Below are 23,424 nucleotides of genomic sequence, written 5' to 3'. Positions count from 1 at the left end.
TGATTCTTTCACTCCTCCCTAAAAATGCCTCATTTTTAGGGTGGCTGTGTAGCTCACGCTCTGCTTAGGGATCTGAGCGGGTTCTACTAATCATGGCTAAGTTTGTGGTTTCTGTATTTTACCTGAAACCTACCTGGGGAACATATTGTCAAAAACAGAGGCTTCATAATCCACCATTAATGGTATTTTCAAAATAATACCTGTTTTTTAAGTTCAAAATTATCATATTAGTGTTTTACTCTTACATTTTCCTGTTATATAATTTCTTTTCCATAAGGAAATTGTGCATTTTTAAAACACCATTTACAAATATGCATCCTTTAGGAGGGAGTATTTAGTCTTCAATTTAAAACAAATTACCTTACCTTAAAAGGACAATTTTTAAAGTCCTTAGGTTGGTTATTTTTTTTATGCTTGCATTTGTGGTTTTTTTTTTTTTTTTTTTGGTGATTTCAGAATATTACAGAGGTACGAACATTTTGGTTACATAAATTGCTTTTATACCATTCAAGTCCAAGTTATAAGTGTGCGCATCCCATAAATAGTATGCACTGTACCCATTAGGTGTGAATTTACTCATCCCCTCTGCTCCCTTTCCCCCTCCCCTGTCCCACCTGCTTGATTCGCGATGAAGCCCCTCACTAACATTAGACAGGGAAGTTTCACGTGGAGCTGATTTATCGTGGGGTGGGGATGTTGTTTGGGGCTTTAATTTGCTCAGTTGTGAATAGTGGTGACATGGGAGCAGGGGTAAAGAGAAGTCTGAATAGTCCCTGGGGTCTCTGTGGTAGTTTGGGGATCCTCCCTGTGGGAGCACAGATCTATCTTCTCCGTGCTCTGGGGGCCCTGACTGGACAGTGTTCTTACAGATATTTCTCCTTTGAGCAACAGCTCAACCCTCAGCTTCAACTTCGGAGCATTTTTAGATAATGTCCTGTCTCAATCGCCATAGCGGTTTGCAGAGTCGAAGTTAGGATGTAGATGGAAGTTGTGGACAGTAGTGATTAAGAGGATAAGCCCCCGGTTGGACTGGCTGTGTTCACATTCTGGCACTGCCATTTTCTCTGTGATCTTTGCCAAGCTAGTTACCTTCTTTATGTTTGCTTCCTCATCTATAAAATAGGGGTAAGAATGGTACTTACTTCATGGTTATTGTGAGGATTAAATGAATCAATCTATGTAAGTCACTTAAAACAATGTCTAGCACATAGTTACTGCTCAATAAATATCAGCTATTTTATGAAATATATATTCTAGTACAATAAACCCTTATCTTACACAAACACACAAATGTATCATGTATGTATATATGTGTATATATACATATATACAATATATACATTCTAAATTAAATGCTGCTATATCCGTGAAGTCTTCTTCATTTCCCTCCTTCCTTCTTTTGTTTAACAAATGCCTGGTAAAGACCCATTATATTTCAGGCAATGGGAAAACAGTGATCAGCAAGGTGGACCCAGTCCTTATCCTCACAGAGCTGGTGAACAGGCCATTTCAGCAAGTGCGATAAATTTTATGATAGGAAGGGCACAGGGACTAATAAAAGAATACATGAATGGATAAATGGGTGAGTGAATGTTTCTACCTATTTCTACATAAATGTTAACTGTTTTGATCCCTGAGAATAAGTCAGAATTTCTTTAAAATCTGTGCTAGGTGCTAGTCCATTCCTAATGCCATTTCTGCTGTGAATCATAACGACTACAGAGCCACAGTGAACGTGGGTCTGCCTCCAGCTGTTGTTAATCTTCTAAACTGGCAGCTGAGATCCAGGTAGAGCAAAAAAATCCAGATGAGGGAGATATAACAACATCTCTCCAATGACAGACGGCAGGAAGTAATTACTATCTGCCTTATCACTTTTCCAGTGCTCTCATGCTGAGATTCACTGGCCAGGGATTGTTCTTTAAAAAAAAAAAAAAAAAATCTAGTTCAGGCTCTATTGGAAACTTAATATAGCAGGTGAAGCATTCAGGCCCGTGATGAATCGGAGCCAGACACAAAATAGAAGGCTCTGGACTCAAGGGCTTCAAAGAGAGACATTGAGGGCAGTTCTGCTCTTGGAGCTGCTGCTTGCTCTTGCTAAGAGCCGGAATTTAAAGGAGGCAGCTGCTGCAAATGTGCATAAATAAAGGAAGCGAATTCCTAGCGTTCCTATGGGAACGCGCAGCAGCTCAGATTACCCATTCCCTAGACAGGATTTCCTTTCAGCTTGGTGTCTCATATTAAAAGGTAGACCAAAGGGTACACTTCCAAAATGGTGTGTGGGGAATATTTGTAGTAAGAGTTGCGTGACTAATTCTCCCAACACGTATGGAAGACTTACTCCTAAGAGTGTTATACATTTAAAAAGTAGTATGAAAAGGGGGGAATATGTCTTTTTACCACATATTCTAAAAATGTAAGTTATTGTTTTTCTAGTTTCTAAAATGTGTGTGTGCATGAGAACTATCCAATGAAGCAATCCCAGAATTCATTTTCTTATTGGAATATTGATTATGTAATTCAAATCAGGATCAAAACTGGAGTTTTTCTTAGGTTGAAAATCTGTTGTATGTTTACCTTAGCCTCTGGTTTTAGTGGAAAGTTTACTGGGTAGAGAGAATTCAAGATTAGACTGTGAACACATAAAATCCAGCACTGCATGATCTAAAGCTTCAATAGGTTCAGGACCAGAAGCCCAAATTTCTAACTCCAAGCCCAATTGTCCACTGGAAATTGAAAAATCCAAATTACTAATGAGAGGGAGGAACCCCATGCGTTCACTGCAGCAGATCACAGTTTTCTGTAATACAGCAACACTGTGGAGCAGAAAAACAATGAGCTGCTGCGCGGGTTCTGTCTGATTCTCCTCTTCCCTCTTATCAGCCAGATGACCTCAGGCGAATTGCCTGACCTGTCTGCCCTTCAGTTTCTTCGTGGAAAAATATACTGATAATACCTATACCACACAGTTGCTGGGAAGACTAAATAGGGAATTGTATGTGAAATAAATGTTCTAACACCTCTGATTTCAAAAAATATGTTTATAGACATTACCCCAATTGATACTTCCATGAAACTTATGGATTTATAATGACATGAATCACCATGTTGCTAGTGTGATGTTTGTGTTTTGCTGTGCATGTATCTAAGAGAACAAAGCAATTCTGCCAAGCCACAATTCCAAAGGCACAGATAAATGTGAAATTCTTGCTTTCACCAAAGAAGTGCTTTGCAAAGCATTGACATTTGGCAATAGCCCACTGGTGGCCAGCCACAGACAGTTTTTGTGGCATTGTCCACAAAAGCTCCAGTGAATTCTTCTGCATGAAAAGTCCTTAAAACACATAGAAACTGTGTGGTAATTGCCATCAGAGGTATTTGGAGGCAGACACAAGAGTCTGTTGAGTATTTGAACACCCTAATCTCTGCCCCATTCAGCTGATTATGGAAACATGCAGAGGGGATGCCTCTGAGGGCCTGCCAGGAGTCGGGGCGGGGAGGGGGGGCTCGGCGCATTCAACAGGAAGGTGCAGGCCCCCTGCATCTGACGCCATGTGGACTCCAGGGCTGCTGTGTGATCCCACTGGCTGTGGCCAAAGAAGGGGATAGATAGGGCCACATGGTGACCCACTGTGGGACCTCCAAACAACACCTTCCTATGCAAAAATTGTGTAGGAAAATACATTAGGAAAAGGCCACATAAATCTCCACTGGCTTATAAAAGATTTTTCATTTTTTCAGTTCTGGGAGCTATGGACATTGAATTCATTCATTTAGCAAATATTTATACAGTGCCCATACTCCTAGGCTCTGGAGATACAGCAGCAAATAAAACAAGCAAAATAATCCCTCCTCATAGAGCTTTTATTCTAATGTAGGAGGGGAGCGACAGGCACCTTTTTGAAACATAAATTATATTGTCTATTAAAGCCAGGATGCGGGTAGGGAGTGGAGAAAGAGATATGGTTTACAATGTTAAACAGGGTGGCCAGGGAAAGCCTCGCCCAGAAGACAACATTTGAACAAAGATGTGAACGAGGTGAACAAGGGAACCACAGGACCCTGGGGAAGAGCATTCCAAGTTGTGGGAACAGCAAGTGCAAATTCCCTGAGGTGGGATCATGTCTGTGGATTTGGAGAATGCAGCCAGGAGGCCAGACGGAGGCAAATGGCCATGAAGTAGGAAGTAGAGGGCCAGATCATGAAGGGGAGCAGGCTGTTGGCAGGACTTGGGTGTTTACTGAGGCTGAGATGCACACCACTGCAGGGATTCAGACACAGCAGTGACGTGATTAGGCTCCTTTCTAAAAGGATCACTTTGGCTGAGGTACTTTGGGACTGGAAGAGAAGGTGGTCAATCAATTTGCACTTTTAAACCTACTTTCTGTTCATTCAATTATCTAATAAATATTTTACTTAGCATGGGCTATGAGCTGAGGACTGGAGAGATAGACAAACAAGGAAACAATGATGAAACAGTGTGAGAAAAAACATACTAGCAAGGGCATCTAACCAAGTATTGAGGTGGGGTGGAGCTGAGGCCTGAAGGACGGGTAGCGTGATCCAGTGGGAGAGGGGAGGGAAAGAAGCTGCAGGCAGAGATGGTAATGATAATGACAGTAGCAACAACAACAATAATAAAGTAGCTAGTATTTACTGAGCACCTACCACATGGTGGGGCTCCTTCTAAGCACATTAGTTGTATATCATCTCATACAGTCCTCACAAAGACCCATGTGTACAATAGGTACTATCATTGTCCTCACGGTGCAGAGAGGAGTGTGAGGCACCGGAAGGTAAAGGAACTTCCTCAAGGACAACAGCTAGGAAGTGGAGGCGCCAGGACTGGGAACCTGGCTCGGTCTGACTCACACCCTGTATTCCTAACCACGTGGCCAACCTGCACAGAAAATTGAGGCTGGGAGATGAGGCTGAAGAAATGCTCAGGAGCTCGGTTCAACCCAATTTGTTTTTAAAATAAGTGTTGCAAGTAAACTCTGTGCCAGGCCCCAAATGCCAGGGCTACAGAGATAAATAATAAAGCATGGCTGCTGTTCTGAGGAAGTGTGCTTCTGGTGTGGCATGTATCAAAGCTTAATAAATACCAGTGTAAAAATGACCATGGAGGTCTGGCTGTGCAGAAGGCCACAGAGCACTTCTTACAGAATCCACAGTCATGTTCCTGCCAACACAGAAGGCAGGAGCAGTAGTCGGCTCAGCAGGAAATGTCAAACCCTGGGCTGCCCCAGGATTCAAAGAGGCATCACAGCACATCACAGCAGAGTGGGGTAAGAGTCCCCACATTACTGGCAGGAGAAGAGCTTTTCAATGAGAACAAGGCACCCCAGCAACATAATACCATTTTGTTATTCAGGGTTTGACAGCAAAGAATACACAGAGGAGGAGAGGAAAGCTTTGGTGTTGTGTGACGAGGCAGAGGGTCCCAGAGGTTCAGTATACATTCGCTTAAAACAAAACAAAACAAAAAAATTGCTTGTAATTTTGTAACCTCCTTGGGGTATTTCAAATGGTTTGTGAAGATCAATGTTCTGCATGTTCAAAGAGTTTAGGGAGTTTTAAAACCTTCCCATTCAGACTGGCCTGTCATAAAGAACAAAGGAACATGGAATTTCTTGCAGGGATCTGAATGCACACAAAAGAGCCCAGAGATCTAAAATCAACAAAGATGGCCTTTGAACTTTCCTCAATCCTAAAGGGGGAAAGAATATGTATTGCTCTGTAGGTTCCTATCCAGTGACCGCTTTCATCTTCTATCAATAAAATTGGTTTTGTGATTTTTATTTATGTAACAACCCAGTGGCCATGAGTATAAAGTAGTGGTTAAGAGCTTGGGATCAGATGGACCTGAGTTCAAATTCAAGTTCTATGTCTTATGAACTGTGCAACCTTGGGCAAGTTAGTTGAGCCCTCCAAGTCTCAAATGTCTCACCTGTAGAATGAAAACAAGAATATCACTTTCTTTGAAGTGAGAATACAATTTGTGCATGTCTGATATATGGTAAACACTAAATAAATATAAACTGTGCATTTGTTATGTTTTGCCATTAGCTCATGTATTTTAGTCTTTAATATTCCTCTTCCAGGAGAAACTATGAAAATGGAAGATAAGTGGGCAACCTACTTTCACTAAGATTACATTGCCTATCCCAAAGATGGAAGGCAGTTTAGGAGAACAATACATACAGGACTTACCTGCTGCTGTAAAGGAGAGATTAGTAAATTATGGCCCATGGGCCAAATCCACCTCCCTGCCTGTTTCTGTAAAGCTTTACCGGGACACAGCCACATGCATTCGTTTACATGTTTGTCTGCGTCTGCTCTTGCACTGCAACAGCAGAGTTGAGTAGTTGCAGCAGAGACCATATGGTCCTCAAAGCCTGAAATGTTTACTGTCTTGTCCTTTAGAGAAAAAGTTTGCTAACCTCTGCTCCAAAAACATAAAAATCCCCTTTTTCCAAGTTATATAGCCATGCAACTGTATATACTGAAAACTCATCTCCCCAGGAAAAAATATGAAGTCTACCTTCAAGAAGTCAATGTATTAACTTTAGCCAGTGCCAGGTGCTATGAGAGATGCCAGGCCTCTGAAGACTCATAAGGCAGGTTCTTATGAGAAGAATCCACAGTCCAGTTGTGGGGACAGATGAATACAATTCACTGCAAAGTGAGAAAAGGTCTGAGCCAGTAACAAGAGCAAATGGCTGGAGCAGCACCGAGGCCACTGTGGCTCCTTCTCCCTTCCTGTGGCCATCACCTCCATCACAGAGGAGGTGGAGTTTAAACAGAGACTTTCCATCATCCTCCATTTCACTTTCATATCTGTAAACAGTACTGAGAACCACTGGATGGACCAGGATGCCATAAGGGGGAACCATCCGCAGATTTTTCTAGAAATTGTGTAGAGGATTGAATGGGCTGTGCAGGCGATAGGGGCAGGAAGCCATCTGCAGAGGCCACTGCTCTGATGCATGCAATAGTTGGGGGATACAGCTCGTCCTTCAGCAGGGGCTAAAGAAATGGAAGGAGGCTGACCAATGATTACTTTATTACAAAGCATCAGAGGTAAACAAATGAAGATAAACATGAATAAAGTTGCAAGGAAGGAATCATTCATTCATTTGGTCATCCATTTAATCCCTGTTTACTGGGTGCCTAGGAGAAGACAATTAGTTTAAGGCACTGGGGATTAAGGCACAGTGGTAAACAAGAAAGACAAGTCTGTCCCTGCTGTCATGTAGCTTGCATTCTAGTCGGAGGAGGAAGGCACTCTTCGTGTGAGTTCCTTCAAAAACGGACGGTGAGACAACAATTTGGCTGTAGGTTGCTCTTCTAGGACATGATCTTAAGAAGCACAGTGAGAGAGAGGGAAGGAAGGGAAGGAAATTTGGGATATGTTAATGAGTAAGTCACTGCTGTGGCCGACTGAGTCTTAATTTCATCTTGTACCTTCTAAGGGTATAGAACATGCCTCAGGATTTTCCCAGTGGGGAGTAAGTTTATCTAGCAATGCTTGTTCCTGATTGATCGAAGGTCATTTGGGTGGGTGAGAGAGAGCATTAGCTCCCCTCTCTCCCTTTTATGGACGGAGAAAGACACAGCAAACCATGAGCACATATGGAAACCTCTGAAGATGACTTCCCAAACAGATCAAGGCATATGAGCAGAGCACTAAGTATCTGCTTACGTTGGAGACAAACAAGAATAAATGTACAAGAAAACTGAGATGTTCATTTTGTGCTATGCCAAAAATTAAAACAGGTTGATGGGGTAAAGAGTGATTAGAAGGCTAGTTTAGATGGGGTGGTGAATGACAAAAAGAAGTCTGCCCCAGGAAGACCCTGGGAAATGCATTGAGCAGAGCTAAAAAGCAAATGAAGGTTTCCAGAGGCAGGAACGAAGAGGAGAAACAGAAGGCCACCATGGTAGACAGAGGACGGGAGGTGGGGAGAGTGGTACAGGATGAAGTCCCAGAGGTAGGTAGAGGCCAGGCCATGAGGGCTTCATCAGCCAGAACAGGGTGTCAGGATGCTGTTCTGTATGTGTTGGACAGTCACTGAGGGATTTTAATCAGGGAGGTGACATGATATGATTAACATTTTTTAAAGTTCATCTTTGCTACTATTTTCTTTCTTCCTTCTCTTCTGGGATGATTTAGTCCAAAGCCATTAGACGAGACTAAACAAGGTATACTTCCCTACTGGGTGTGGAACAGGAGGTCAGAGTCCAAGTAGGCTGTAGAGAATGCCCATGTGGAAGGTGACACTATCTGGCACAGGTGTCAGAACAAGAGTAGGAGGAGGAAATGGTTTCCACAGGAAGTTGGAGCTGCCCAGCCAAGATGGTAGAGCCCACGTATGGCAAGGAAGGCCATGTGGGAGAGTCAGCTGGCACAAGAGGTCAGAATTCAAGCACAGGAAGAAGGGCATCCATGAGAGAGGAGGTAGGAGCAGTGGCCCCACATTGGGGTATCAGAGCCCCAGTGTGGTGAAGTCAAGATGTGTTTATACATGTATGCGTACTCACACATATTCTCTAGCTCTGCCTGTTCAGCGTGAGGGCCTGGGAGCAGCAGGACTTCAACAGCAAGGGGCACATCTAGCACCTGGATCTGGATCTCTAACCTCCACCGAAAGGAAACAAGAGACTTGGAAAAATGGCGGATTTCCGGGCTGAGATAAGGACTGTATTATACAAAATAAGAAAATAAACCTGAAACATCCTGTGCCAGAAGGTGAAGAGGTACGAAGAAAGATGGTTACATGTCAAAGGGACAGCCTGAAGGTGCCCCAGCTGGCCAACTATGAGATAATTTGAGCATCAAAATAAAAAATGGCTGTAGCATGAATAAAATAATAACTGTAAACCCATATAGATATAAATAAATGAAGAGATTGAAATTTGGCCGAGGTACAAGATATTTATGTAGTCTCAAAGTACCTCCCCACAAAATACTTATTAATTACAGAGAAAAAAAGAGTAATTTTATAATGGAGATGCTTGTCAGACACCACCCTAATCAAGTAATCAAAATTAACAACAGAATAACGGGGCAAATCAAAATGTGATGAGATACAATGAAAAGAACACAACACCACTTCCGTGATACATCCCGCCAAAGATGCATAATTTGAATCTAATCATTAGGAACCTCAGATAAATCCAAATTGAAAGGCATTCTGCAAAATTACTGGCTTGTCATCTTCAAAAACATCAAGGTTATGAAATTCAAGTTGAGACTAAGAAACTGTTCCAGACTGAAAGAGATTAAAGAAACATGACAACTAAATGCAGCATGCGATTCTGAATTGGATCCTTTTTGCTGTATAGAACATTACTGAAACAACTGGCAAAACTTGAATGGGGTCCGAGAAAAGATGAAAGAATCAAATGATTGTATTGTGGTTATATAGGAGAATGTCTTTATTTTAGAAATGCGCTAAAGTATTTGGGAGATAATGGATATTAGATTGGCAACTTACTCTCATATAATTCAGGGAAAAAATTGTACAATCGTTGCAACTTTATATTTGAGATTGTTTCAAAATGAAGTTTTTTAAAAAGTTTATATATTCACTCTTTCAGTTTGATTTCCCAGGTCTTTCCACACGTCCTTACCTTGCCCTATTCCAGCTGACACTTCCCTTTGTAAATCCATGCTTTTCCTTCATTTTCTCTGCATAGGAAGGGTGTCTTTCAGAGCATGTACCTGCTTCTCTTGTGCTGAAGTTTACCTGTATGTGTTTCCATTTCTGTTTACCCCAGAGGGTAGGTCTATGTCCATCATACTCATGTCTGTATCCCTAGGACACAGCACAGCTCCTGCCATTGTGCTCAGTAAACAACCATGGAGAGAGGGGGAGAGACGTGGTTATGGGAATAATCTGGGGAATCACTTCTAGAGCCAACAGGGTTAAGTGGGGAAAAAAGGGGATTTGGATACTGCCTGGCCTAGGTTTGAATTAAAACCGTGTGATCCTGGACAAGACTGAGACCTCTCTGAGCTTTGGTATTCCCATATGTAAAATGGGTTGTTAGGTGGGGAGGATTTAATAAAGTTTATAAATCATCTGGTAGAGTTCCTGGCACTTAGCAGGTATGCAACAAATTTCAGTTTTCCTTTTCTCCTTAAAAGCCATCAAAGAAGACTAGAAGTTTAGAATTCCAGGTTATACTCCTGACTTCACCATAACCTTGATGTATATGAACTTGGGTAGGTTAGTTCACTTCTCAAAGCCTCAGTGTTCCTTCTTGGTAAAATGGGAGGTAGGAAAATGGGGCAGTGAGGAGTGTTACTTTATAAGTGTCATGCTACCAAGATCTCATATTCTAACATTTAAAATGTTTTTCTTTTTTTTTTTGGATGGCAATGAGTACAGAAGGTGAAGGATATGAAAGATTTTGCTATATAGAGGATGATCCTCAGTCTTAGCAATCAAAGCATACAGAGTCTACCTCCTAATGGTTTGTACAACTGACTCATTTATACCTGCTTGAATTAGTAGGTAAATTGGGAGTGGGTGGTGGTGTTAGATTACCTTGAGTACATTAATAATTTATGAGCCATCAAGGAATTAACATACACTTTTAAGTTCTCTCCATATTTTTCCTTATTCATAACTCTTTGCCTAATTGCTTTTTCTTTTAAAAATGGGGGAGCTGAGACCTTGGATATTTGCCTAATGGCTCAAACAGAGCCATGACCTGGTTGCCAAGTCTTTCAGTCCTTTTATTGCTTGGGGATATTTGCCATTGAAAGAAAACTGATGGGTTTGATTTTCCTGAAAGAGATATTTTGCACTGATCTTTGGCCCCATTAAATGCGTTGGTCATTGCCCATTCGCTGTAATGGGAGCAATAAATTTGTGTTAATTTAGGACATTGTCAAGTAGGAAATATTGACAAAGACAAAATAACACCTCAAAAACAGCTAGGATGAAATCATGAATAAATAAACATGTTGAACTTAACAGATAAATTAACGAATGCTCACTCACAAAAATATGACTAGACCATTTCAAAGTTAGACCAAAGCTATTCCCATTTCTAATAGAAATGTCATCTTACTCTTTAGGCCAGAGGAAAGGTGGGCTGCATAGAAAGACATTGTAAAGCATAGAAAGGCATTTATCCCTCTGACAGATCTGTTTTAAATAGATCTATTTGTTTTCAGCTAAATGCCAAAAGGATCGGCCAGATGACTCTAGTAGCCTTTTCTATGGCAAAGCATTTATTTTCCTAGTGTAAACACCTTTATTAGGCATCTCAGCAGGCTGTTTCTTTACGTTTTTTTTGTATTAGTTCCTTAACTTGGTGGCAAAGAATTAAAATTCTGGTTAGATGTTATCTGTACATGTTTCCTTTCCAGTAAAAGAAATGATGCCTAATTTGGATATATTTGTCTTGAAGAAGGGGATAGCGTTGCATATGGCATTGATCCTTGTACTAATATTATTACATAGGTAACATCATTATGGCAGATGGCAATAAACCACAAAACATGTTTGCAGAGTTGTGAAGCCTTGGATGGTATTGCCTTATTCAAAGTCCAAATGGCTAAATCTTCCGGAGTACAGGTAGCCTGAGGGCATTGTTAGCTGCATAAAAGCTAATTGGACCAATTTGAAGGGAAGAAAATTTTGCCTGAGGTCTTTAATCACACTAATAACCTAATGGTTTTCTGTTCAACATAGCCAAGACTGTGTTTAGGAAGATGAATCCATGCATGCAGCTTAGGAAACCTTACGCAAGATCAGAGTGTTCAGAGGAATCATAAACATCATTTAGAAATTTTAGTGCGTGTGTATCTCATCTTTTAGCATCACTGTGAGGTAACAGGCAAGCAAATGTTAGATAGGAGAAAGTGTCATTTTTAAAAGATCAAACAAAACAACACATGAGAAAGCCGATTCTGGTTTTGCTATGATGATAAGGGATGTTTCTCTATGAGGAATTTATTGTTCATCTTTATATGCAAAGAATCCAAAGCCCTGTAACTCATAGCTAATTCAGTGAGCTCCCCAAATGGCCATTGGATAATAGTTTGACATGTGCTGCTGTTAAATATAGTGTGTTTTAGTAGAAAAAGCGTGGACTGGAAGTCTGAAGACCTTCTATTGAAGTTCTGGCTCTGCCTATTGCTGGCTCTGTGAGTTTATGCAAGTAATTCAAACTTTCTAATTTTCTGAGCCTAACTTTCTATTCCCATAGAACAAAGGTAAAATTAATGCCTTCACAGACACCTCATGAGGATTTTGTAAAAGTATTGTAAGCTAATCAATAGAAAAGTGTGTGCAAGCTATAAAGCCCTCTGCAAGTATAAGAAATTATTATATTAGTATGTATTTAATGTTTTACATCTCTTTATTTTTATTCAGTTGTTTTAATTTCACTCTTGCTTTCAAGGCATCTCAAATAGTTTACATCTGCTATAATTCACCAAATGAGAGCTCCCAATTCTGCACAAGCCACACTCAGAAGAATGAGATTTTTTTAAAAAATGGTTTCTTTTGGGACTGTATGCCCATCTGAAGTCTTCTTTGGAATGTAATTTATCAGAAGCAATTATGGCACTAGCAAATATTCTGAGAATTCATGAAATCCCACAGCCAAAACCATGATTTATTGTTCCAATACCAAAAGCATTTGGCAGGCTGCAGTTTGGAAGCCACAACACTGTCTGCTTTCGAGGCTCTAAATGGGGCCATTTGGAGTCACTGTGACACTGCCTGGTCCCAACCACTCTGGAGAGATGGCACCAGAATCCCCCAGTCTCTTCAGACAGCATTTTTCTTATTCCTTCTTGTGGCTTGCTTAACAATTTACCTTCCTGGGTTGAGATAACACAGAGTTTTAGGGGTTCCCCCACCCCTCAAACATTGCAACATGAATATTCTACAAATTTATCTTACATAAAAACTTTTGTTAAGCAGTCCTGGATTCCCTGGTACCAGCCTTACACAACTTGTCATTCAAATCCTTAATGATGGGTTTATGTGAAAATGGTTTCTCCACACTTTCCTCTGCTTCATCTTAGATGGCAGTGTGAGTCTTTCTTCAAAATTGAGCACTAAAGAGGATGGTTCCTTCAGGCAAATAGCAAGGTTCAGTTACCATTTCTAATGAAATGTATATAGACAAAAAGCTACAAACTGCACTCTGAGTAGTAGCAATAACGTATAGCCAGGTATGCTATCGCATGTACGTGAAAGGCAGGCATTCAGCCCTAGCCAAATGTCAAACACTTCAGGTAAGGAAGATAAAAATCTCGTGCCCAAATTGGAACTGTGTAATCTCACTCTGCTCTTCCAACATGCCAAAGCCAGGTTCGCCAAGTCTACATGATACATGAATGCCTTCTAAAGAATCACAGAATGTAAGTACTGAAGGGACCCGGGGAGTCACATCATGTGACCTCCAGGTGGACCCTTAGATCTCTCTACAGTATCTGGGGCCGAGAGGACCTCCAGCCTCCACTTAAACCCTTCTGGGAGAGGACAGTACCCCTTTCTAGAACAACTCAATCTAATTTTGGACAATTCTAACCTTTGGAAATGTGATGTTTTATTTTAATTGTTATCAATATCTAAGGCACAACTTAACCCTATGGGAATATCACTTATATGGAATGTCTTCACTACTTCTGGGTATTCAACCAGTAACAATTAAGCACTTGTCATTTGGCACAGATCTCTCTTTCTTATTTACAGCTGTGAGGAGCAACTCTGTCTAACATCCTTCTAGAATCTAGTTGTCTGTTCTAGCCTATTGATTTCCTCTCTATATTTACCTTCACCAAAAAGAAATAAAGCAAATCTAGAATGATTTTCTCTTCTTAACAAACTTATGGTAGCATCTAGTAATCAGTGTGCAGAAAACCTGTTTTAATCATTCCTTTCTGGAGCTTTGACTGGAATGTACATTAATTCACTAGTTTAGTTTGTAGACTCTGCTTTACTCTTCTTTGGGGATTTGAGGCTATATTTACATATATTCTGTCTTCTAGCACTCTTCCCCTTCTTCATAGGTCTTCTGTCATTAGTTTTAAATGCCCTGGTTTCTACCTTTGCCCAGGGTTTATGAGTCCATTCACAGAAAATGTGATCCTTTGCAAACAGACTAGTTTGTTCTGAGAAGCCATGGCCTGAATGACATGCATGCACAAAAATATAGACTACATATTGTGGATTTGGATGTGAACTGACCTAATTAGCAGATGTTTACTAGGAAGTCTATACTCCTAAAATGTGGATTAAGAAATAAGAAATACATTTTTTTTTAATTTTGGTTCTGCTCTTCATTTTGGATAAATTATTCATTTCCTAATGCACCTTTATAAGAGATAATGGCCAATGATTATATTTATCTTTACATATATACACAGAGCTAATTTGAATTATCTGGCCTAAAATGACAAACTTTTTACACTAAAATACAGTGTATCAACATAATGTGGTAGTATATAAAAACTAACCTAAAGACTACCTTATTCTCTTATTATAAGAGAAAATTTCATTCCAAACTCACAAAATGCATACACAAAAGTACCCATATGGTATTATATATCATTCATATATATACCTATCTATTATATATATTATCCTTTTAGCATAAAGAAGACTATCTAGTTGACCAACGATATTGAAATTCTGCAAAATTGAATTCTTTCCTTACCTGCTATTAGTTCACACTTACTTTTGTTGAATTCATGGGGCAGCTGCATCACTGGAAGTTCCTTATTTTCACTGACCACAGCTTCAGCAAACAGAGTTCCTGCTGTACCTTAAACTCTGATTATCTGTGAAACCCTCGTTGAAGTCTAGATTCATGTGGGTTGTAAACAAACGACTAGTTCCATTGATCAGGGTCTGGTTTCTTCTGTTTTGTTTGACCTGGGCATGCTTAGCTTCCATCTGTCTGTCATCCTAGAACAGCCTGGAGCCAGGCTGTGTGGTATCTCTTGGGCAAACAGGTTAAGTCCCCTGGCATGAATTGCATTCAGCAATTGAACAAACAGAGCAGCTTGGAGATGGGCTTTTATTCATAGGAAACCAAATAGCCATTTTGGTGATAAAATATTTATTTCCTATTATCTTTGTTGCCAAGACTACTGTGTATAGCACATTTCTTAAGAGGAGCTGGAGTGCTAAAGAGGATACATATATTAATAAAGGAAATTATATTTTGAAAATATTTTGAGTGACATTCTATTGTCATTTAATGTCGATTGAGATCACATCATGTCCCTTTCTAAGCCAAAACTTTATCTTCTTTTTAATCATTGCTTTAAGAAACAGCATCTCTACAGTTTAAGGAAATTAGGCCAAAAATGCAGTCATTTTTAAGGCAGCTAAGTGAATTAATCAATGTGAACTAATGTTAGTTTTTAGAAAAATCTGATGTATCTAAATGTACATTTTGTAATAACTTAATTTTATTTCATTCAACACACTTTTATTTTAACTATTTACAGAGTATTGACTAAACCCTATGGGGGATCCAAAGATGTTAGACAGAATCTCCGACCTCCAGGAGCTCTCTGTGTAATAGGATTCACTAGCATCAAATGCAGATCATTCGATACCAAGGCAGACTCTGAGAAGCCCTGTGGTAGGAGCATAAAATTCTAGAGGGGTGTGGAAGAAGGACAGGTTAATTCTGACTGGGGGTTTTCAAGAAGGCTTCAAAGAAGATACTGCCTTTGAGCTGGACCTTGAAGAATAATAAAAGTAGGCAACATTTATTGAGTACTTACTAAATGCCAGCAGTGTTGAAAGTCCTTTAAATTTATTAACTTTTTATTAAATAAATTATTACTATTAACTTTATAAGCTACGTATTGTTATGATTCCTGTTTTATAGTTGCATAACTAAGACATAGAGCAGTTAAATAACTTGCCAGAGGTCAAAAGTAGTAAGTGATGGAGTCAGGATTCAAATTCAAGGCATCTGGCACTAGAATGCTCATTCTTAACCCTGACACCATACTGCTTCCTGTCAGGGATAGATAAGATGTCAACAAGCACATTTGAGCAGTGGGAACAGCTCAGCCCCAACCACAGAGAAGAGAAAATTCAGGAATGTTTGGAAAATCTAAAGTCCATTAGTGTGGCTTGATTGAAAAACAGGTATTGAGGAATTGTAGAATACAAGATACACACAGAACATGGGAGGAGTGGATTGTAGAGGGCTTGAAACATGGGTTTGAGGAATTGCAGGGGAAAGCAGGGGAGGGCTATGGTAAGATTTTTGTTATAGTAAGACCTTGTTTAGGGGGTAGGATTGAGTGACTGGAGGGAAGGACATCATTTAGGGATCTATTAATTGACTAAAAAGAGTTGGGCTCCTCGTACGTGCCAGGCACTGTTCTGAGTATTGAGGATATAGCAGAGAACAAGAGAGATAAGTCCCCACCCTGGCTGTGTAGGAAAAATACAGAGGGTGTATAAGTGAGCAAATAAAAAAGCAAGATAATTTTACATAGTTCTGAAAGGAAGAAATAGGGTGATGTAATGTGATAGAGAGTGACCAGGGGCAGAGGAATGGTCACTTAGGAATGGTGGTCAGCAAAGGCCTTGCTGAGAAAGTGACATTTGAACCAAGGTCTGAATGACAGAGGAGCCAGTCAGAGGTGAAGGCGGGGCGAGGTTCTGCAAAATGGGATTTGTGTTCGTTGAGAGGAGCATTCCAGGCAGCCTTAACAAACTTGCCCTGAACTGGGAAAGAGCTTGGAGCATTCCTGGAACAATAGGAATAAGTGCCAAAAAGAAATGCTTAGCCAAAGATGGGGAGAGAGGTACAGGGTGAGATTTGAGAGGTAGGCAGGGTCAGGACCTTGTGGGTGAGGGTAGAGCACTGATTTGCATCTTATTCCAAATGAACTGCGAAGCCGTGGGAATGAAAAGATCATTCTGGACAATCTATGGAGAATGGATGATAAGGGGAAGAAGTGAAAGCAGGGAGACCAATTGGGGGGCAATTGCAGAGGTCCAGACAAGAAAAAGATTATGTGGCCTAGAACTTGAAGGAGGAGAGAAGAGGGCTCGATTAGGATTATATTTCGGAGGCAGAGCTAAAACACTTGAATTGAGTGAGATATATGAGAGAAGGAAAGGTACTAACAAGGATGACTCCAAGAATATTGGCTTAAGGCACTGAATAATATAGTGCTGGTAACTGAAATGGAAACTGGCGTGGGGGCTGGGAATTCTGTGTTCTATGGGCACAGTGAGGACATTTGGGGGATAACTATGGTGGCTGTTTTGAGAATGGTAAAGAATGACTGGATGCAAGAGAGATTATATATATACAATTAACTGACAGATGCAATTAGATATTAGAAAGAGGGCTTTGATAACTTCAGGTTTTGAGTCTGATGAGCAAGGAAGGAAGTGACCCCATTAACCAAAATGGTAAGAGAGTGAAGGTGTTTGGGAAAATAGAAGGAGCATGAAGAGCAGGAATCCGGAAGAAATTCATACTTGAAGAGTGGATAAATACATAGGCTTTGGAATCTAAAATATTTGGGTTTCAATCCTAGGTACCGGCTTGCCAAACCTGTGTAACAAGCTATTTGTTCCAGCCTCAGTTTTCTTATTTGTAAATGAGAAAAATGATACCATAGTGATAAAGATTAAATGAGATGATTATATGTAAATGCTTAACACACAGGAATCATGCAATAAATTTTATTATCACTCTATCTTATAATTCTCATTGTCATAAAAGCAATATAATAATAATAATACTTCTTGGGATGTGTTTTATTTATATTATTACTAAGATAATAATGTTCTTTGTCTTAGTTTCTTTTAAGTAAGGATTGAAAGCATATTAACCCAGATTTAGATTCAATAGCCCTTTTGATTTATATTTAATCATTACAACAATCTAGAAATTATTTATGTACTTTTCCATTCTACAGATAACTAAACAGGCTCAGAAAAGGTGACATGCCCAAAGTTATACTGCCAGGAATTGTAACCTATGTAAAGAGCCAGAACTCACACTTAGATCTAACTTACACCAAATAATTCTGAACCCTTCCCCAGCTAGTCATTTACAACTGCAATCTCCACCCCCACCCATCCTTGGACCAGTACCAGTCTGGTCTGTGGCCCGTTATGAACTGGGCTGCACATCAGGAGGTGAGCGGCAGGCTAGCAAGTGAAGCTTCATCTTTTTTTACAGTCCGTCCCCATCTCTGCTCCCCATCACTCACATCGCTGCCTGCGCTCTGTCTCCTGCCCACCTCAGCCCTTCCCCACCACCACTCCCCACCCCCCAAACCCCCACCAGGTCTGTGGAAAAACTGTCTTCCGTGAAACCAGTCCCCGGTGCCAAAAAGATTGGGGACTGCCAATTTATAAGATAAAAACATCTTTGTATCATTTGGGCATTTCTCTGGGATCTATGCTGAGTGAATAAATTCTGTTTAATATAATTGTTTTTAGCAAATTACCACAGTGTGAAACTGTGTGTTTCATTAATTTTCCAGTGCTGGACAATGTTCCTCTCAAGGCCTGTCTTTGGAGGACATGAAAAGAAGTCTTCAGTACTCACCAATTGACAAATACGGTAAGTAGACAGATCGTTTAGATTTATTAACGAAACTACCCCAAGGAAGGTGATATCTACTTGATAAAAAAGGAGAAATCATTGTATATTGTAATGTCTAAAAATGGCAGATGCTTTAAAAATATTATATTATCCAAGGACAAAATCTGATCTTGTCTTTTTTAACTCTACATTTACTGTTAAGCTTAATAATATGTGTATGTGAGCACGTGTGTGAACTTGCACGGGTGTGTGGTATGTGTGAGCGTGTGTGTGTATATGCCTCTCCTGCCTCTTGTGACATTCCGAACACTTTGTCAACACCTTATTGAGTGTATTACTTCTAAGCTCCACATACAGGTTGTGTAGGTAGGGAGAAGTAAAACAGGACATGAGCTTCCTCAATTACATAATATGCTCGGAGAGCTCTTTCCCCTTTAGCCAGGCTGAAGTGTAATTCCAGCCATGCCTTCAAACGGCAGGAGAGGAGGTGAAGGGAGAGTCGATGGGATCCATTTCACAGGGCTGCTTCAGAAAGAATTAATAAAGGTCTTTGAAATAATTAAGAAGTCCTTTGCAGGCCTCTGGAAGCCAGAGGATGGACAATTGCCTTTATCATCAGCTACCATATCAATGTGCTAGGGCTGAGATGTCCTTTTTCCAACCTTTAAGCCTGAGAGGCTCTATATTTAATTGGAATTTGAGCACAATAGGCCCATTTATTCATTGCAACTTCCTTTGACTATATGGAGGACTGAAAAAATGTCTGCCAGTTAAATAGATCAGATTTATTACAAGAGCTTGGTTTGGGGGAGAATAAATCGGATGATGCATGCCTCGTTCTCTGATATAGGTGGCCAAAGACCCCAGAGACCCTGGGCTTTGGGATCCTCACTAATTCACCTCATCTGCAGAGTACCATTACCTAAGGCATTAGAAAGCTTTTAAGAAACAAAGAAAAAAATGTTCTGGATAGATGCAGACAAACTACTTGGGTACATTAAAGAAAGGAAACTCCGTGCTTCTGACTCCCAATACGTGTCTAGAATGCAGCTGAGTGCTTTTTATCATCAGCTTTACAACATAATTGGCCAGTTCGGTAACAGACTCTTGTGAGGGGAAAATGTGCTCCAAGTGTCACATCATCACATTTTTTAATAGACATAATATCATTTCCTCAAACCTGTATAGATGCGATTTCACAACCTCAAAATATAGGGTGCCCTTTGAAATGTGTGCTTTGACCAGAAGTCTTTCCTTTCATGGTGAAGTTTCAAGGGGAAGCATTTCTTGAACTCAAAGATTTGTTTCTTAAAGAAATAGACCTTTAAGAAGAATTCCTCAAGATGGAGAAGACAAATGTGATGTAATAATGCAAAAGTTGAGTTTTCTTACTCGTATCTGTGCCAGGGATAGAAGAAAACATCAGGGTGTTTGGATGGAGTGAGAGTCCCTGTAGACAAAGAAGATACGCTTAATATCTCCCACTCAGAACATCACATCATACAAGAAAGAATCCTTTAATTGCCCTCAATTCCATTTCATAAACCAATTGTGGTATAACAGCAACTTTATGAGCTCTTTCTTCCTCCCTGCAAAGAGCAGAGATAGAGAATGAAGATAAAATTAAGTACATAACTGTTTTCTCTCTACCTGAGACCTTTCACCCTAAAGTAACAAAACATGCAGACGTGGCTCAGTCTTTTCCTAAAGCCTGTGGTCAAAATTCAGTTGAGTCCCTCTTCCACTGAGTGGCTACACAAGCCTAACATATCTGTCCTTACACTCTGGTAATAATAGCATCAGTAATAAATGCCAGCCTCAATGCCCTGCTGATTTTGCTACCCCATCCCCGAGGGAGAGCCCGCCCACACTGGTGGGATGTATGTTCACAATCAGATTTCCACTGCAGTCCTGTGGGATGAGAGACACTGGAACATCACAGGCCAGGAAAATTGCCTGTGGTACACTGGAAGTTTGATTATAGTCATAAAAGGATTACCAGCTTATTAAAGAATCTATTTATGTCGAAAATGAAGTCACATTTTTAGGCTGGATGAAAGGAAATATTTTTCTCTAGGATGTAGACTATGTTTTAGTCCACCCAGGGTTAAGATTCAGTGATGTGTGTCCTGCCTCCTCTCCCTGTCACAACCTCTCTCATCTCTGACCAGGGCCCATCCCGCAAGAGGTGAGCAGGGGGGGCCCGTTGGCAGCAGTGTCAGCAGCAGTGGCATTTCCTCTCGGAAGAGTTTATGTGCTGCCTATGATAGTTTGACAGAGACTTTTCTTATGAAAATAAATATACCTATCCAACTGCATATTGCTAGCCGTCTTAATGAAAATGTAGATGGCTGGGTCAGTTCTGAAAACTCAGCTATCAAAGGGGAGCAAAAGCAGCAATAGCTGTTGACAAATGTGCCCATTTTCACAGAAGCAACGAGTGGCTTCCTTAATTCATCGTGAACAGGCAACTAGCTGCCGCCCCGCACACGCCCCTCTTGTTCTCTAGGGCAGTGGCCTGATCCTGCGCCACCGGGGTCCACTCTCTGGACACACCCAGGACTATTGCTTCAAAGGGTGTCAAAAGCCACTGGTATTTAGACCTAAGCATTGATGTACACTTAAAAACCTGTCTACTGGGGAGAAGAAAACAAACAGAGCCAACCTGCTGTAGAGAAAGACTCTTTCCTTTTTCTGTACTGCCACCTCCACCTTCCTTTTTTTGCCATCATTCGTTTAGTACTCACTGTGTAGCAGACACTGCTAATTGTCATATGGACATTGCCGACCTTATAAATAAGTACTATTATTTCTCCCGTTTAGAGATGAAGACACTGAGGCTTAGAAAATTTGACAAAAGTCACAGAGCCAGCAAGTAGTGGAGCCAGCACTTAAAACCAGATTTTCCCAACATAAAAAGCCTGTGTGCCTTTAGCCATCTTGACATACGGCTTTCCTGAACTGTACCCTTCTTTATCCAAATCCCAGATGCTACCTGGCCAGCTTAGGTCCAAATCAGCAATCCATCATTTATATTCATTTATTCTCAGCTCTCTGTTCTCATTATAAATTTTGCTTCTGCTTTGCAACTACTCACCAGCAACCATTGTCCGGACTCTAGGTTCACATTACGTGGGAGAGATGCCTGGTAAGCTGTGTATTGCACTGGGTCAGGCGGGTTAAGAAAAACAGGGGGATGTAATGAAAGGCTAATAAGTACTAACTGAACTAACTGAACTTCTCTTTTCTGATACAGGGTATGTATTTGATCCCATGAGCCCGATGCATTTTCATTCTTGCCAGAATAGTGGCAGCTTTGAGGACAGCAGCTGACATCATTCGGCATATACCTAAGGAGAGTTTTCCTCCAAACTGACAGCGGCAATTCCAATCATGGCAAGCTTGCTTCCAATTATAATATTTTACCCTCTAAGGTCTCCTTAAATTGGCTTGTTTATGCTAGTCCTATTTAATTCCCTACTACAAGTTGGGCTTTGGATGTGTGCCTACAGAATGAAATGCAAAAGAACCAAGACAGAAGGTATATGAAGAATGGTTTTTAATTTTGAAAATGAAAAAATAGATTTATATTATTACTTGGAGATAGGGCCTAAGTCTGCAGTGGATGCTTAACAATTATTATGTTTTCTTAGATTGAATTATGTAGACTTGTGTTTGAGAGCCATGAGTTTGATTTCTTAGAATATTGTTCACTTTCTTATCTCATTATATTACTTCTGATGTTCAGCTCTGTGATTAAAGATTCTTTGGAGGAATATAAAATTGATTCAGAAGTGTGTTTCATTTCAACAAGACTTCCACTGAGTATACTTTCTTCCAGACATATTGGTAAAAAGGAGTAAAAAGGAGTAATGACCTTCAGATCAAGAAGCTTGTAAAAATATAGCACTTAATTATTTAGTCTCCTTTCCATGTCATATCAAGGGCTCTGTGCTCTACTCAGGCAACCTGTTGCTGTCAGCACCAAGATTTCATAAACGCTCTCAGGTCAGTTATGAAACCAGCCTTCTCATGCAAACCTGCCATTTATACCAGACTCTGGCACAATGTGGTAGGAGAATGCCTAAGGTGCTTGCTGCCTTCAAGAAATGAGAAATCTGCCCTCCATTCTTGTTTCAACTAGGAAGACAGACAAAATAGTTCCACCGGACAAAATAGTTTTGCCATTGAAAGACAGATTTGGAAAAAACAGGCAGGGAACCATAAAATTCCAACGATAATCACTACTTTTGACTTCAGCAAGAGAAATAAAATTAGTAAAGGAAGATTGGGCACCCTCTAAATCAAAGTGTCTCAACCTTGGCAATATGGACATTTTGGATGGGATAATTCTTTGCTGTAGGGGTCTGCCCTGTGCACTGTAGGATGTTTAGCAGCTTTTGGCCCTCCCCCCCCCCCCCAGATGCCAGTAACAACCCCTGTGATACCTCACGTTTTGTGTCCAATTGGCTGGCTTAATGGGATGCCCAGATATCTGCTTAAACATTATTTCTGGGTGTGTCTGTGAAGGCGTTTCCAGAAGAAACTATTTGACTAGTTCTATGTGAACCAGTAAACTGACAAAAACAGATGGCTCTCCGCAGTGTGGGTAGGCGTCATCCAGTCCACTGAGGGCCAGGAGGGAGCAGAAAGGTGGAGCAAGGGAGAATTTGCTCCCTCTCTGCCTGACTGCCTGAGCTGGAACACTCCTCTCCTCCTGCCCTTGGCACTCCTGGTTCTCAGGACTTTGGACTCAAACTGAAATCTGCACTATCAGCTCTCCAGCTCTCAGGCTTTGAACTGTATCACCAGCTTTTCTGGGTCTCCCACTTAAGAGAAGATCATGGA

The 23,424-nt window shown here is 40.6% G+C and overlaps 1 protein-coding gene across 1 annotated transcript in view; it reads left to right on the top strand.

The window, feature by feature from the left end:
• Positions 1-22,363, top strand: part of TNNI3K (TNNI3 interacting kinase) — a 302,666-nt gene extending 280,303 nt beyond the window's left edge. The window contains exons 21-22 of the mRNA XM_012661060.1: positions 18,515-18,594; positions 21,833-22,363. Of these exons, the coding sequence (XP_012516514.1) occupies positions 18,515-18,594; positions 21,833-21,909 (157 nt within the window). The 3' untranslated portion in view covers positions 21,910-22,363. The remainder of the gene's footprint in view (positions 1-18,514; positions 18,595-21,832) is intronic.
• Positions 22,364-23,424: the final 1,061 nt, after the last annotated feature.

The sequence above is a fragment of the Propithecus coquereli genome, unplaced genomic scaffold (genome assembly GCF_000956105.1).
Source record: "Propithecus coquereli isolate 6110/MARCELLA unplaced genomic scaffold, Pcoq_1.0 Scaffold7, whole genome shotgun sequence".
Classification (NCBI taxonomy): Eukaryota; Metazoa; Chordata; class Mammalia; order Primates; family Indriidae; genus Propithecus; species Propithecus coquereli.
The sequence above is the reverse complement of the archived record's forward strand: the minus strand, read 5'-3'. Positions and strand labels throughout refer to the sequence as shown.